Source organism: the organism of the source record quoted next, unplaced genomic scaffold (assembly GCF_019419815.1).
Source record: "Pyrus x bretschneideri cultivar Hongxiangsu unplaced genomic scaffold, Pyrus_bretschneideri_v1 Contig31, whole genome shotgun sequence".
NCBI classification, from domain to species: Eukaryota; Viridiplantae; Streptophyta; class Magnoliopsida; order Rosales; family Rosaceae; genus Pyrus; species Pyrus x bretschneideri.
Window position 1 is genome coordinate 2,121,076 of NW_025999624.1, and position 17,016 is coordinate 2,138,091.

A 17,016-nucleotide genomic window follows, 5' to 3' on the forward strand; every position below is an offset into this window, starting at 1 on the left:
ATCCATGTTTATTGTTTTACATTCAATTATTTGCTGATGCCTGTAGGTGTATATAGGTTATATTGATTGTTAAGATAGAAATTTTATCACTTTTTGTTGAATTTTTTAGGTCGATAGACTGAGGGTCCCCACTCCAACAACACACCTCCCCCGGACGTGGGATCCAATTAGTAGGTCACACGTGTGGGAGTCAAGTCGGGGCTCACCCAACACGCCGGGCCAACGGGGATCCACCCAATCACGTGGCAACATTGGTCTACGTGGAGCCAAATTGGGACTCACCCATCACACGAGATCAAAGGGGACCCACCCAATCACGTGGCAATACGAGCCCGTCCCTTAGCTCTAATACCATGTTAAATTTTTCTGGTCAACAAGCCAAGGGCCCCCACTCCAACAACACTTTTCAAAATCCAATATGTCCATCTCCAAGACTAGGATTTTTATTTACTTGAAATGAATAGATTCTAGGCGTTTTATTATAGTGCCAACGCTATCTCAGTATAACAGAAGTAGAACAAAAGTGTTTTTAGTCGATTACTTGCGCCCCAAGTTACTTGGGCTTCTTGTTATCAAAGGATTGTCGTGGATGGGTTAAGTCCACATTAAGTTCTTTTTCTTGCCTTGTAAACAAGGACTTTTAGTTCATAGTCTTGTATGTTCAAATGAAGGGAGTCCAGGCACCTTTAAGGCATTTACGTGGTTCTTGATTGATTTTATTGATAACATATCCATTAAACTAACCAGATCTAGATGCACATGGAGCTCTTAAGATAGGAAAATTGATGGAAATAACTTGAATACATATTGGAGAATGCATTAAGTGGTAGATCTACAAATTTAGAAAACAAACAAAGAGCGTCGGGCAAGATTTCACCTTGTCTGTCAAGGTTAAACCTCTTGGTCACTTCTCTTTGAATTAATAGGGGTTTATATGCTAAAAAGGGATGGTTGGTAAACAAGTTTACACAAGGGAATCGATACTACACTACTAAGGGAGATAGCAGAGCTTTAAACTGGGCAAAAGATAGCTTGTCACTAAAAATGACTGAATATGGGTTGATTTCAGCTTTTGAATGCAAATCTGGCTTGAGAGTAGAGTTTGTATGTTTGTTTGATTGGTTGAGTGTCCTTGTCTCTAGGGCCTCTTCCTCCTTTTATAGGCAAATTAGCCCGACTGCTGTGGCTTTGCTCTTACCCGAAAGCATCTGAAGGGTAGTGAGTCATCAACTTTTTACTTGGAATGCCACTAGAAAGTGTTCTTTGGCTGGTAGTAGGTTAGTCTTTGTCACTTGTTACTTCAGTGGTAAGCACGTGGCTTGTATCTTGGCTAAGAAGGCTTCACTTTACCTTTGGGCTTGGTGTTGAGCTTCGGGCAAGTCCCTTTTAGTTGGCATTCTTGGCTTTCCTTCATCTAGATTCAGTGTTCAAATATTAACCCAAACACTAAGCTTCCTTTTTAATTTGACCATCAATTCAGTGTGTGACCCTTTACCAATTTCATTTTATAATTTCCCAACAGATAAGAACAGATGTAAGTGTTTCCACATCTCTACTCTTTTTCGGACAGCCCTACCTAACACAAAAATATGATACCTTTGTATACATGACCATTAGGTAATAACCTTACATATATGACCATCTTTATTGTAAATCCGAACATATATGACTATAATCAATATAACATATTCCAATTGAAGACGCCGTCACCATTTTACCACCACCATATGGTCCTAAATTTCTAAGAAGACATGAATCAATATCACCATGATAAAAAAAAAAAAAAAAAAAATATATATATACAAATGGCGCGGATTCAGATCGATACAATACATAAACACTCTGTCCCGAACCCGACCTATTAAGGTCAAATTCCCGAAAATACCCAAATTCGCAGGGAAAATTATCATCCCAAGATATGATCAATACTTAATTGTGCTCCTTGCGCTTTTGTCATAGACCTTGATATCTCGAAGGTTGTGTGGTTGCACTGGCCTTGCGTTCGCCTCCGCATACTGCATCAATCAATTTAAAAACATGAAACAAGATTTTGGTTATTTTCAATGGTTTTTTTTTTTTTTTTTTTATTTTTTTATTTTTTTTGGGGTTTGGGGGTGGGTTTGAACAACTACTTACATCATGCACAGCCAATCGAAATAGATTTACTTGATCCCTTGAGACTGTATGTATCTGTGAAGAAATTAATCAAATATGGTAAAGGGTTACATACTTTCATTTTAGTGAGAAAATAAAGGTATTAGCGTATTAATTGATTATTAAGGAGTATTTTGATAACTATTTTGTTTGCAATTTTTTGTTTGAAAACTGAAAATGAAATTGTTATCAAACTGCTCCTAAATTACCTTTTTATTGATGGTCCAAATAACGCCTTCAGTGCAAGGAGGAACAGTGAGTGAACCCATGTATCTGTAATAGGATTTCCCACGAATTTTGATTTCTCTAGGATCAATAATGCCCATGCTTCTCTCTTCCATTTGATCAATCATCGATTCTACATCCTTCATCAACTGTAATTAATTCACAGCTTGCAACATGTTAGGGTCATATGGTATTTTCATAAGGCTTTTTAGCCAAAATGGTTTTTGATATTTGCATAACACCTCACGTTAATTTTTGAGATTTGAAATCGATTGCATTGGTCTTTGAGTTTGTTTACATTCAATCATTTTAATCTTTCTATGAAAAACTCCATAAATAAGAATAAAATGACAAAAATATCCTCAATTTTGATCAACATTTTGACCTATTGTTTATTAAATTGAGGGTGATCTCATCATTTTTATCCTTATTTAACATAATTTTTCACCTGGTGCACAATCTCAGGGACCACTTCAATGGATTTCAAATCTCATGGACCAAAATGAAAAGTTATACAAATCTCAAAGATTATTTTGACTAAAATGTCTTTCGATAATATTAGTTGTTGTGGAGCCAGGATTTGATTGAAAGATCATTATGGTGTGCTACCTTTTTTATTTTTTATTTTTTTATTTTTTTTTGTCGTCCTTATGGTGTCTTTGCGGTAGTTTCCTAAGTTACATAATTTAATAAAATTCATGAATTGAGTTATTTCTTTTGTTAGTTGGATGTGGGTACTTCATATATAGTCAAGAAATTATATTCCACTATTACGTTTGACATGTCTTATGTACGCTCTTATTGTTCAGAGATGCAACATTTTTACATACATTTTGGCGCACATTTTTGTGAGATCTACTCTGTAATATACAAGTATACATATTACATACATTTTGGTGCACATTTTTGTGAGATCTATTCCGTAATATACATGTATACATATTATATATATATGTTTAGGATTCGAGGACATACGTTTATAACGCACATTTCAACACACATTTTGTAGGGTTCACTCCATAATGTATTTCAACGATGCAAACTCTTCTATCTTTTATGTCTTCCCTTAAGTAACATCTCTACCAATAATCATCCAAATTTGAAGCCATATAACCGTTGGATTAAATTTAGTGTTTCTTTGTAGAATTGAATCTATTCATTTTTTTACCACAAATGAATGTCTTAACGGTTTGCGATTTGTCTAATTTTATATAACGGTGATCTATGAAAGATGAATTGAAATATAAACGGTTTGGATCCTTGAAAAAAATTACAGAATGGAAGCCACAAAAACGTGTGTCCTAAGATATATATATATATATATATATATATATATATTGGGTGGATCCAGAGATACACATTTTGAAGCCTATTTTCTAGGGCTCACTTTATAATGTATTTCAATTATCTGAAAACTGTCTATATTTTCGTATTTTATTCATAGATCATCCTTACAAAAAATTAGACAAATCTAAAACTATTAAGACATTCATTTGTAGTGACGAAAATAGATGAATACGGTGCTACAAAGAAACACTAAATTTAATCGATTTGTTATATGGTTTAGGATTTGGATGATTTTTGGTAGATATGATTTTTGAAGTAAGACATAAAAGATAGATGGTTGAATCGTTGAAATACATTACGGAGTGGGTTGCACAAAACATGTTTGTCGAAATGCATGTATAATTTCCAACAATGCATGTGTGTTTAAAGCGTATGTACTGGAACCTAAACCCATCTTTATATATATATATATTACGTGGGCGGATCTGTGATATTACTTTTTTTACATAATTTTTGACACATGTTTTGTGAGACTCACTCTATAATATATTTTAACGATTCGAACAATTTATCTTTTAGAACATCATTCATATATATATATTAATATATATTACGTGGACGGATCTGTGATATTACTTTTTTTACACAATTTTTGACACACGTTTTTGTGAGACCCACTCCATAATGTATTTTAACGATTCGAACAATTTATCTTTTAGAACATCATTCATAGATAATCTTTGTAAAAAATTAGACAAACTCGAAATCATTAAAACATTCATTTGTAGTGAAGAAAAAAGATACAGTTCTACAAGAAATCCTAAACCGTATTCAACAATCATATGGTTTTAGATTTGGGTGATTTTTGGGAGACATAATCTTTGAAGTAAGACATTAAGATAAACAATTAGATCGTTGAAATACATCGTAAAATGGACCTCACAAAAACATGCATAAAAAGGTGTGTCAAAAGCTTATATCCTCGGATCCTAAACCCATATATATATATATATATATTATATTAACCATGGTTAAGCCAAAGATCTAATTGTTAACCATGATTAAGCCAAAGAACACATTGATACTCACCTCTTTAACATGGTGAGCAAATTAGGACACTTGAGTTTAGTTGAGGACGTACCGTAGAAAGGAAAGAATCTGCACGACCGAACTTGTAGAGAACTGCAGTGACAGCGATCTTGTTTGCTACGTTGGGATCGGGGCTTAGATGAACCAAGTGGAGCTCCATGTCATATACTCTGCCGTTGATGGAATGCTCCGCTGGGGCATGCCAGTGACATTGTTTTAGCGGATACTCAGTACCATTTATCTTAATTGTTCCAGCGTCGTCCACCCATTCAACCTGCAAATACACAGATAATAATTAAGTTGATAATCTTTTCTTTGTAATTCTTCTAGTTTCAACTGTTCGTTTTCTAGAAGAGAGAAAATGAAAAGTTATTTTAATTTATAAGTTTTGTTCTTTTCATTGTCCTTCATTTCTCCACCACCCTCCCTCCACCACTTATATATGTATGTATGCACATAATTAGAGATGGCAATATATTCGTTAAACCTGATAACCGTTCGAATGGGAAGAATTTAGGAATGAAAATTCATTTATGTTTTGGATATGGTTTTAGGGTTGCCAATCCGTATCCGGCCCCGAATCTGCCCCAATATAATATATATGTATGTATATTCGTCAAGTATTGAAATTATTTGATAATTTGTTTTGTTTTTCTCCTGTAGTGGCTGTTGTATTTGCTTTTGTCATTGCTTTCATTTTTTTATGGGATCAATTTGTCTTAATTTTCGTGGTTATGAGAATGGCTATGACATTTGTGTTCCCAAACTAAACTGTTGTCATCCCTATACGTATGTAAGATGAATATAAATCTATGAACAATGAACTGAAGTTGATGAAGCTTATTAGCAATATACACAATATCAGAATAATAATGTTATTTAGACATATAAAAATGATACATTTGTTGACAATGAAAAGGTTTGTTTTGCTCAGTCACTAGTACTAGAGTTTTAGTGATATTTTTTCTGTACTTGTAAGAAGAAACTTGTTTTTTTATTCATGTGGATGGTGATTTTGATACCAAATTATTATAGGCAGTCCATTGAATAATCTATCTCAAATCTCATATTTTATTGTTAAATATTGTTGTGTATCAAAACTAAATAAATAAATAAAATAACATTACCGAAATATCATGGCCTCTGTTCTTGATAGTTGCATTACGAGGTCTGTAGTTGGTCTTGAGCTTCCCTAAGTTTGGGAATAATGTAACCCTGTGATTTGATAAATCTATTGGAGATTGCATGCTCCCGCTGTTACACGCCGCCCATTCCTCCTTAATCTCCCCCCAATGCTTTGGCCCCTTTCCACCCTCTTGAAGATAATCAAACTCTCTTTCATCCTCTGCAATACATATGCAGTAAATGCATATGATGATTTTTTTTTCTTTAAAAACAAAGGAAAAATAAATAAAAACATGTTGTGGGATTGTGCTTACTTACCGACTTCTTGAGCTGTGAGTGATCTGGAATACGCGAGTAGAACTAAAAAGAAAAGAAAACAAGAAATTGAGATGGGTTTGCTTCGACGGGGCTCCATGTTTATCGCAAGCAGATCGGAGATTATTAGCAGCTGTTGGCACTACCTAGCTCGCAAGTGTAAGAATATATGGCGAGAGTAGGTTTATATATAAACATGGATGAGTTCCGTACCGTACGTAGTTGATAGAAACAGAAATTTAAATTGTACACAATTTTATCAATAAAAAAAACCAAGGAGAAGGCATACGTATCAGAAATTAGTGGTTGATTGTTTCGGAAATTAGTGCCTTACTACGATCAAATTCTTTCTTATTTAAGGTAATTATCGCTTGTAATAAAAAAAAAAAAACGTATTAAGACAAACTGTTATTTACTTAAAGAGTAGATAACCTAACATGCAACTGGATAAAGTTCTACTAAATAATCTGATTCCGGAAAATTGTGAATTGAAAAGTTAACATTTAATTGTGAACCATAACTAATTATAAAAATACCAAAATGAAGTTACAGCCAACCAAGAAAATACACACAACCAAAGTTGGCATCGTTTTCTCTTATTGATGCTAACATTAACTCATAAGTTGACATTTGTTATAAACATATGTAAACTATAATCCTGTTGGATTTGATTATAAAGAAGAAGCTCTTAAGGTCCAATTATTCTGTTCAACTATTGTTTGTAGAAATAAGTAAATGGTTAGTTGAGGAGGTGGGACAAAAATCCTTTGTCGTTTATCAAAATGTCTTCGTCAAGGTACCGTGGCATCATAGTTGTTTGGACTTTTATCTACCGTACACATGGTTCACCACAAATAAAAAATAAAACTAAAAAAACATAGCGTGCATATGCAGAGCATCGTACTTGCAACACATAGATTATAACGTTGACTTCAAAAGCCATTCACACAGCCCGACACACGATTCGTAAAAGCTGACGAAATACTAGAGCAATATTAAAGAGATTAAATTTTTTAAATTAAATTTATAAATAAAATAATATGATTGTAGTTTAGATTTTCAATTAAATATTGATTAACGTGTTTATTTTTTTATTAGTAATACATTATTTGAATTGCAATTTAATTTAAAAAATTTGATCTTCATAATATTTCCTTCACCTGTTTTGCCATTACTCAGGAACTAGCAGCCTAATGGTAACTACTAATACTGTAAATGGTAATTGTCTTAGTGGCTTCCTAAAAGTGCAACAGATCAGCCACTTGCTGACTTGCTATGTAACTAAGAACAGAGGATCCTATAAATAGAGAGATTTTTCAATGTGATCAGAACACGAGATGATACACTACATGTTACTGTACAAATGGTAAGATATATATGTTAAAAAGTTAATAACTTAAATATTAAAATTTTCCACTACTTATATAAAAACAAGAGGTGGTACCCACTCGTATTTCGGTCACAATGAAAAATTTCTCCTGTAAATGAGGGATGGCGTTTCCATAATGAATGCTTAATGTTTTGGCCAAACATGTAGACATAGGTTAGATTTTTAGTGCGGGAATGAAATTGATGGTTCGGTATATATTGTGGCCTATATATAATTGAGGGGTGCGGCATAGAGAGAAAGAGAGTAGAGAATAGGCTTGAGGAATTGTGTATTAATTCCTCAGTCCTTGTACCTTTATTTATAGTAATAAGGAGGAGAGAGACTTGCTCTTCAGGTAATACAAAGTCTATTAGGAAAGATATTCTAAATCCCAAGGGATTCCTAATCTATCTCTACTTAGGATTTACACAATCACAATATTGATATGAACATATGTCACAACACTCTCCCTTCGTAGTGTGCAAATACTTAAGTAGATGGCGCATCAGGTCTTCAAGCAAATGTAGAAGCAGTTGATGAAGTTGTCTTATCTAGTCGGCACAATTAGCGAATGCGAGTCTCAAAACAAACGGAAGAATGCATGGGTGGTAAAACTCACAAAATCTCAGTATGGCAAAACCCAAGGTGGGACAAAAGGCCATAGTCAAGGGAGAAATCGTGAGAAGTTGCATTAAGTCAAAACTATATGTCTTTAGGATGCAAGTAGAATGTACATAAGGGTATGACCAACCCAGGATGGGTGCCTCGACAAAACCTAGTCAGGTAGCAAAAACCCAGTAGGAAAAATGCTCCTAATCATAGGGAAAAATAGTACATTAAGGTCAAGTAAGTATACTTCTGGATACTCCTCCTGAGTTTGACAAAACTTCCAAATGAAACTACAAGCATCTCAAGTGAGAAAGTTACGCATACCAATTCCTCGAATAAGCTTCTGGAAGGTAGACTTCGACAGTAACGTTATGTAGAGGTCGGCAAGGTTGTTTGGGATTGGACTGCTTGACTTTAATCTTTTGATGCTCATGCTGATGTATACACAATATGCTTGGTGTTGACTTGTTCGATGTATCATGATATGGTCGATACATACGGTGTTGTCTCCATGGATCTTATTGGGACTTAACGATGGATGAAAGTCGCAAGGATTTTGAATATGCTCCACAAGGGTTCTCGACCATATCTCTCACGTGATGAGATACAGCGAGTCTTGTAACGATTTAAAGGTTTCGCAACGAATGGTCTATCTAGTTAACCTCTAAGATATTGCGGTGTTCTTTAATGGTAAAGACATAACCATTCGGGAATGTACCTTGTGTAGTCAGATAGTTAGTCTGATTCAACGAATCCCATAAGGTAGGCATCATTCCAAAGATCAAGGGGATGTGATCTATTCTGAGATGCATAGGGATAGATAAGCCCAAATCTATAGTAACAAAAAAACGTCTTTAACACCAAATTTGGTGGTGGCGTGTAGGCGCAATGTTGCTTTATGCCAAAAGATTATCAGCACATAAGATGTTCAATCTATTTCATTTTTGAGTTAAGTACAACAAACGCCAATGGTACTTAGATATGGTTGCCTCATGTTCGAATATGGAACCTTGTGCTCCATACCTTTTGTAAAGGTCTCATTTGCATCTAGTATACAGATGATCAAGGTATACTCAGACGTAACACCTTGTGGGTGTAGTTTAATTGGTGGACTAGAATACCATTAGAACTAGCTTGAAACTTCAGGTCGAGGTAATGTCGAGTTCCCATGATCATTCTTCTTAAAGTCTAACTTTAGGTGTGAGTCAATTTTCTCAACTTTAGCAATTTCAAATTTTGTACACGCAGGGGCATATATCCCTAACTGATCAAATATTCACTTAGACGGGTATACTACATCCGCCCAGATAGTTTTGCATCCGCAAAGTGAAGGCCTCATCAAAACCGAGAAGGTGTTTTTGTGGTCTAGAACTATTGGAATCAGTACATGTAAGTCATTTGGAAACTCCATGTAAGTTTCGTATTAGGATCCCATCTACAACCATGTTTATAATGCTGCAATCAATCACCTGACATATGAGAGAAGCCTTGCACCATAAGGCATCATTCACACTATTTCATTCATCTCATTCTCATAGATTGATTCTTCTAGTTGATCAATCAATTCTACGTTGACATTAATCAATGAAATGCGGTTCGTTATCGTTGCTTTTCATTTATGTCGGTAGTTACCATATAAATGAAACATCATCTATGATAATCTCATTCCAATTCTATATCTCATCCAAACTAGTATACTAGACCAAGAACTTCAAGCCTCGGGAGTAATCTGGATTTAATCTCATGAGATGAAAAAGATTGAGACAGTGATCGAAGGGCGGATTTGCTCATGCATGTTCCTCCAATTTTTGGGTAAGTTAATCCTCAAATTTACTGATCTGCCACACTTCTAGCGTAGGACAGATTGATTGGCGAGCTGCCAATGTACATGGGTCGGCCACAGTAGTGGCGTTCCTGCTTTCGGGACAAAAGTCCATCGTACATTTGGTACATTTATCTTTGCAAGCATATTTGCAGCTGGTATATGTGATCTCGTCACTTTTTACTAGATCAGAGAAAGTGTCTAGTTATACTCTGACGATTTAGATTGGGATCGAGATAAGACATAGTGGGGACGTCCACAATAATTTGTGTCGTTCTTTTAGGAACGTTGACGTTCTTATCTTCCCCTAACGGCGGGAAAACTATCTCATAAAAGTGACAATCCGTAAAACAAGCGATAAAGAGATCGCTTGTCAAAAGGTTCTAAGTAACGAATGTTAGAAGGAGAATCATAATTGACATAGAAATCCATCCTTCCATGAGGACCCTTTTTTTTTTTTTTTTTGTATGTAAGGGTGACGCAAAATGGTACATAGACCGCACGACTAAAGACGCGCAAATGCAATATGTCAGGTTTGTATCTAGTAACCAACTGACACGTGCTTTATAAAGTTGGGTCGTGACGGGCCTCAGGCGGACCAACATGGTTGCTTGCAATATTGTATGGCCCCAAATAAAGATCGAGAATTTGGTATGTATGACTAATTGATCCCGCAATCATTTGAAGGTGTTTAATGACTACTTCTGCTAGGTCGTTTGGGGTATGAACATGGGGTACTGGATGTTTAACTTCAAAACCAAACCGACATGCAATATCCATCGAAAGTTTTCGATGTAAATTCTCCAACTTATCTAATTAAATAGGTTTGATCAAATAATCAGGGTGGTAACTCTTGAGTTGTTAATCTGAGCCACCAGTGTGGATAATGTAGCTTATGGACAACAGCCACACGTGTGACTGATAGGAGCATATTTATGCGACTTTGTTAGCTTGTTTCTTTTCATTTAGTAAGTTAGTTTCTATTTATTAGAGTGTTTTAAGCTATTTTCGTGTGTTTGTAGGTCCAAATGGCAAAAGTGGCAAGAAAAGGCAATTTGGAGCATTTTAGAGCAGTTTTGGACTTGGAATGGATAGCATATGCATGGAGTGAGGTGGATGGATGTTTTTGAAGATAAAAAGAGGCTAGGAATGTGCTTAAGAGTTGAAGAAATTAATTCAAGACACAGATGATAAGAAATCACCTAAAAAGAAGGAACATTATCCAAAACCTTATCCAGTTCTATTTTATCTCAACCTTATCCAATCTTATCTTATCTGACATTATCCAAACTTATCTTATCCTATCCTACCTTATTTCCAGCTACATAGGGGAATTATTTTCACATTAGAACACCTAATATTAGAATTCTAGAAGCCTAAAAAGGTGCCGCATAAGCCTTATCCGTTCTCCTGAAAACTTGCCATCCTTTTTCCCCTTAGGAATGTGCTGCACCACCCTCTCCTTATTCTCCTTGGTTTCTGTCATGTAATTAGCCTTGTCCTTGTGGGATTGGAGTGTGTAATCCTTCTCCAACACAACCTTGCCGTGCTCCTTTAGCCCTATAAATACCCACATCTGCCAGATAATTGAGAGAGAGAGCTTAAGAGAGAATTTCAGAGAAAAATACAAAGAGTGCCGTAACAAGGAAGGAAGGAATAAGTAGAAGAGCTTGGTGCCGTGACCTGCAATCCAAAGCCTTTGGGATTGCTAGAGCGTTTCTAGGTGTATTCTATCCTTAGTTTTAGTCCAATGTTTGTTTTAATTTGGTTTTCAATTATGATGAACATGTGGAACTAATTTCGTTTTAGTTAAAGGTGAATTCAAAGCCATGAATATATGTGTGATATGAATTGATTTCCTCCAATTATTGTTTCGTAAAACATGAATGTGATTTACTTATCTGTTTGATTGATAACTTATTCTTGTATGTTGATTAAGGAGGCCTACTTAGTTTGCATGCATGAATCTGATGGTAAAATATAAGGGAATTTCACCTAATCGTTATGAACTTATATTTATAAGTAGTGGAAGTCACTAGCCATGATTGTGTTAAGTAAATCCATGGTAGGAGTATCATGCAGTTCATAGTTACGAATGCCTTGTCAATGCTTATGATTTTCATAGAACTTAATGATCTTTGGTATGTATCTCTATCATGCAGTTCATATAGGGGACTTGATAAGAATAATTTAGTTGCGTCGCTGAGTCCAATTCAATTAATTTAGGAAAATCTGAGAGTTAATTTGTGCAGTTCACGATTAATTTAGGGCGTTGTCATTCATGGTTTATTGGAATAATAACTGGAAATCGATTTGTATGCATATGTGTCATGTGTGGAGAAGGACCCTCTAGCTAGACTTTCACCCTTTTAATTCACCCAATTTCGTACCAAACTTAGTTTGTTTTTGCAATTACTTAGTTTTAGTTTAAATTCGTCAAAACAACCCCCATTTAGTGTTTTGAGTCTATTTAGTTAGATTTTCGTCCAAATCACTCCTTAGTGCTTGTTTTGGGTTATTTAAGTCAGTTTTGTGTTATTTGAGTTAGTTTAGCTTGTTTTGAGTTGTTCAAGTTAAGTTTTTTGTTTTTGAGTCTAATTTAGTGATTTAGAGTTTAATTTGTGTAGATTAGCAGCCTTTCTAATCCCCGGCCTAGAACGATCCCTACTTTCACATATTACAACTATCAAAAAGAGGTTTTAATTTGTGTGTTAGTTTATATCACATCAAATTTTGGCGCCGTTGCCGGGGATTAGCAAAATTGCTAATCTTCCCTTTTGTTTCTGTTTTTGTTTTGTTTGTGTTTCTGATTTTGTTTTCTTTTGTTTTCTTTGTTTTAGGTACTAATTTATGACTCGACGTTCTCAACCTGTTCGTGCACATATATTAGAGTTTGACCACGATTTTGAACGAACTTTGAGAAGGAAGAGGAAGCAACCAGAACCTAATTCACCTAGTTCTAGCTCTGAATCTGAATTTGAAGAAGAAGAAGAGGAAGAACAAGACATGGTTGTGGACAATCGAACAATCAAGGAACTTTCAGCCTCGGGATTAGACAATGCCGTGCCCTTATGCATTCAATATCCTAGGGCGGCTCAAGGCAAGACCAATGAGTTCGAATTGAAGTCTAGCTTGCAGCATCACATTCCCAAATAACATGGGCTGTCCATGGAAGATCCAAACAAGCATTTTAAGGAATTTGAAGTAGTATGCTTGAGCATGACACAATCAACGTGGATGGGAATATTTTGAAGATGAAAGCCTTTCCATTCTCTCTTATGGACAAGGCTAAAGATTGGCTATATAAACTAGCACCTGGAACCATCATTTCTTGGGAAAGCATGAAGAGAGCATTCTTAGAGAAATTCTTCCCAACTTCAAGGGTCATTCTTTTGAGGAAAAGGATTAGTGGAATTCAACAAAGCCAAGGAGAATCCTTTCCAGCGTATTATGAGCGTTTCAAGACTCTAGTTGCTTCATGCCCTCAACATCAAATGAAGGAAGAACTTTTGATTCAATATTTCTACGAAAGACTTCTTCCAATTAAGAGACAAATGCTTGACGCTTCAGCGGAAGGTGCCTTGGTTGACAAAACACCAATTGCAGTGAAGATCTTAATAGTGAACCGAGTCTTGAATGCACAACAATACGAAGGAGTTGGACTAGAGAGACCCCCCATAGCAGCACCAAGTTAATAAGGTAAGTTTAATGGCCGAAATTCAATCTCAATTGGCTAATCTCACTGTTCTCGTGTCACAAGTTGTTGAAGGATCCAAAATGCAAGGAACAAGTACTTGTAGCGTGTGCTCTATGCAAAGACACCTTACTAATCAATGCCCTTAATTGATAGAGAATGGAGGATGGGAAAGTGCCAATGCCATGGGCTATCAAAGCCAAAATCAACCAAGGCATGATCCATATGCCAACACTTACAATTCAGGCTGGAGAGATCATCCAAACATGAAGTGGAGGGAGCCCCAACAAACTCAATAACAAGGAGGATTTTTACAGCCAACCCCTGGAATATTTCAAAGGCCATTCGTACCAATGCAATCTCAACCACATTCGGCCCAACCAAATTCAGGTATGTCTTTGGATAATCTGACCCACCAGTGTGGAGAATGCAGCTTGTGGTTATCAACGACACGTGTGTCCAACCTGTAGAAGCATCAACCAATACCATAAAGTATCTAAATGGTTCGCAGAGTGGTTGAATCAGTCCACAAATGTCCCATTATAATCCTTTGTAGAAAAGATGGAAGGTGCTAAGGTATAATACGCGTCCAGGTATGATGACTTTACTTCTGGTTAGAGGATGCCCAAAATGGTGCATCACGGATCATCCTAGATATCCCAAACGTACATCCATAATGAAAATTGCTTCGAAATCACGAGCTTCTAGCCGGCCACATAATGGGCCTAAATAGGTGTAATCCACTCGTTAAGTGTTCCATCTTTTCTAGAATATGCTTCTGGTTATATTTGTATGAAGTGTAATATGGTAATATGCCAAGGAATTTTACTCCATTTTCCACATTGGTTTCAATATGGAATAATGCTCTCGAATATCCTTAAAGCTCAAAAGGCGTTCTTTCGGAATGAGTGAGTATAAGGTTTCCCTTTATGGTAAAATTAGTAACATTGGACAATATAAGGCAGTGCCATGCCCCCACAATCAGGTTAGATAAGCCTGAAAGGTTGTCAGGGGATGATTAGGTATGAAGTTACCAAAGAACTAGTCAACTAACTTCCCCACAAAACATACCTAAGCATGAGTTAATTGTATTAGTCACAGATGGTAATTTTCGTTAATTAACTTTTATTCGAGAATAATCGTGACATCCAAACACCAATCTTAAATCCAAGAATAAAATAAATTATTCACAAAGTAAACCAAATATACAAAAGGGTTCGCCCAATACGGTCTTCCATGTCAAATTTCGCTCGCCAAATGTGTTAGGTGGAGCAAAATTGGTCCCACAGATTGACTACGGGAATGGTACTCCTCAACAACATTGGTAGAGGCACATACAAGTGTATAACCAATGATTTATTTCATCAAAACTGAATTAGATTATGCAGGGTTAAGGTTTGGAAATACTATCCCTTATTTTTTAAGTTTTAGGTGCCAATGATCATGTTTCAGGTGTGATACCACCTCTTGGCAAGCCAAGATTCTACCATAGGTTGTAAAACAAACTCGAAATTAGATTGTATGAGATATAAACAGACCCAGACTTGGGTTCGGTAGGCTCCAATAGAAACTGAAGGGGTCTGTTGTGTAGCCTTTGCTGAAGCAGAGCAATAACATTTGGTGCACCTCTGCCGAAACAGAGCATACCCTTTGGTGCACCTCTACCAAAGCAAAGTATGCATGGCGGTGTATCCCTGCCGAAGCAGGGCACCACCATTCGGTAGACTCCAGACGAAATTGGGTTTATACTATTCGGTAACTCCCAGCCGAATTGCTGGGGTACCATTATTTCACAAGTGTGGTAGTAATTAGATTCGAGAATTTAGTAAACTTCCACTCTTTATACTATTACATCAGGAGCAATTTAGATGCAAAAGGATAAGAAAGATTTTCTTCCAGTCAAAATTCGATCAGATATAAACTTCATAATTGCACTTATTCATGGACGTAAAAAGGATTCAATCATGTTTTTCTTTAGGCAAGAATTCATCTTTGTATAATTGGAAACAGTCCATAGTGAGCCAAAGAGCCATAGAGTCCTTAGCAGTGAGTTACGTCCACTTGATATGCTTCAGGCATAAGTCTTCGAATCAAGATCATGGTGAAGGCTTATTTAGCTTTTCCACATTGTAACTGGTTACAATGATTTCGCAACTAGTCATAGTCAAGCAGGGTGTCACGTCTTGTATCCACATAAAGTAGTTTCTTATTCGAAACTTCCAAATCAATGAAATGAAACTTGTTATGGTTCGACAATACGCTGAATGGCAGAAACAAGAATGTGATTGGTGTTTTAGGAAATAAAATTTCCATAAACATCAAAGTTAGAACATTAATGTTCTAAGCCATGCTTGGTTTAAGTGGATTTAAGCATGGAGACCATCGAGTCTCAACATGAGTGTTGCGCGTTAAGAAACTTTAGTTTTTATGGCATTTTTCTCAAACTTCGGGTTCAGAAGTATGAACTTCAGGTTCATAAAACTTGCAAACAAATGCAATATATACAAGACAAAAATATATAAAGCAAGAGAAAACAAATATATTATAATGCGTAGCTTAGGGACCCTTTGTGTGAAAGTTTAAGGAAACGGCCCTAAAAATGGTATGGAGCTTTAGGTCCAAGAATTATTATTTTAATTAGCTTGGCTACGGGCTAGCAAAAAAAAATTGGATTAATAAAATCCAGGCCCAAATATGGGCTAAGAAAGAAAAAGTGAAAACCAAATCCCGATTTATAGGGTTTAGGGTTTCATACGGGCTAAGTAAATAAGCCCAAAAAAAAAACACACACACACTTTTTTTTTCACATGAATTCGACTGCAGGTCTAACTAAAAAAAAAAAAAAAAGGCTGAAAACCCAAAAAGAATTGGAGAATGAGCCCAAGCTCAGAATGGGCTGCTAGGCTGGCTGCTGATGCAACAGGTCTAAAACCCAAATGGGTCGAGAGGTTCTAGGCCTAAATTGGTGCTATTTGTTGGGTGTGGGCCGAGAGTAGTGCAGGTCCAAGGCCTCTAGGGGATGTAATTTGAGCCCATCTGCGATGACACACCCCAACCCAAAATGTCCACCTGAACTCTGAATTGAGTTGTGCTGGTCGACACCTGGAGGGTGACGAAGCCATAAAGTGTAGCGATGTGGAAAATGTGAATAAATTCAAACCTAAAAGTGCCTAAATATAAGAGTGCACTGGTGAGCGAGAATGAACCCATTTCACACGTGATGTCAGAGCATAAGTAAAGTACAGTAAGGTAGGATGAGAATCGTACCATCGAAGGTAACCATCTATACCAAGATTTACCAAGAATCTTCGTCGACAAAAAGCTCAA

The 17,016-nt window shown here is 36.2% G+C and overlaps 1 protein-coding gene across 1 annotated transcript; it reads right to left on the reverse strand.

Annotated features, from left to right (window-relative positions):
- Nucleotides 1-1,577: 1,577 nt before the first annotated feature.
- LOC125480067 (alpha carbonic anhydrase 7-like) lies at nucleotides 1,578-7,074 on the reverse strand. Its single transcript, XM_048590339.1, has 6 exons — nucleotides 6,199-7,074; nucleotides 5,883-6,100; nucleotides 4,808-5,029; nucleotides 2,364-2,528; nucleotides 2,137-2,190; nucleotides 1,578-2,015 (listed from the first exon to the last, which is right to left on the reverse strand). Exons 1-6 carry the CDS (start codon nucleotides 6,293-6,295, stop codon nucleotides 1,923-1,925), a joined length of 849 nt encoding a protein of 282 aa, XP_048446296.1. The 5' UTR covers nucleotides 6,296-7,074; the 3' UTR covers nucleotides 1,578-1,922.
- Between the last annotated feature and the right edge of the window lie 9,942 nt (nucleotides 7,075-17,016).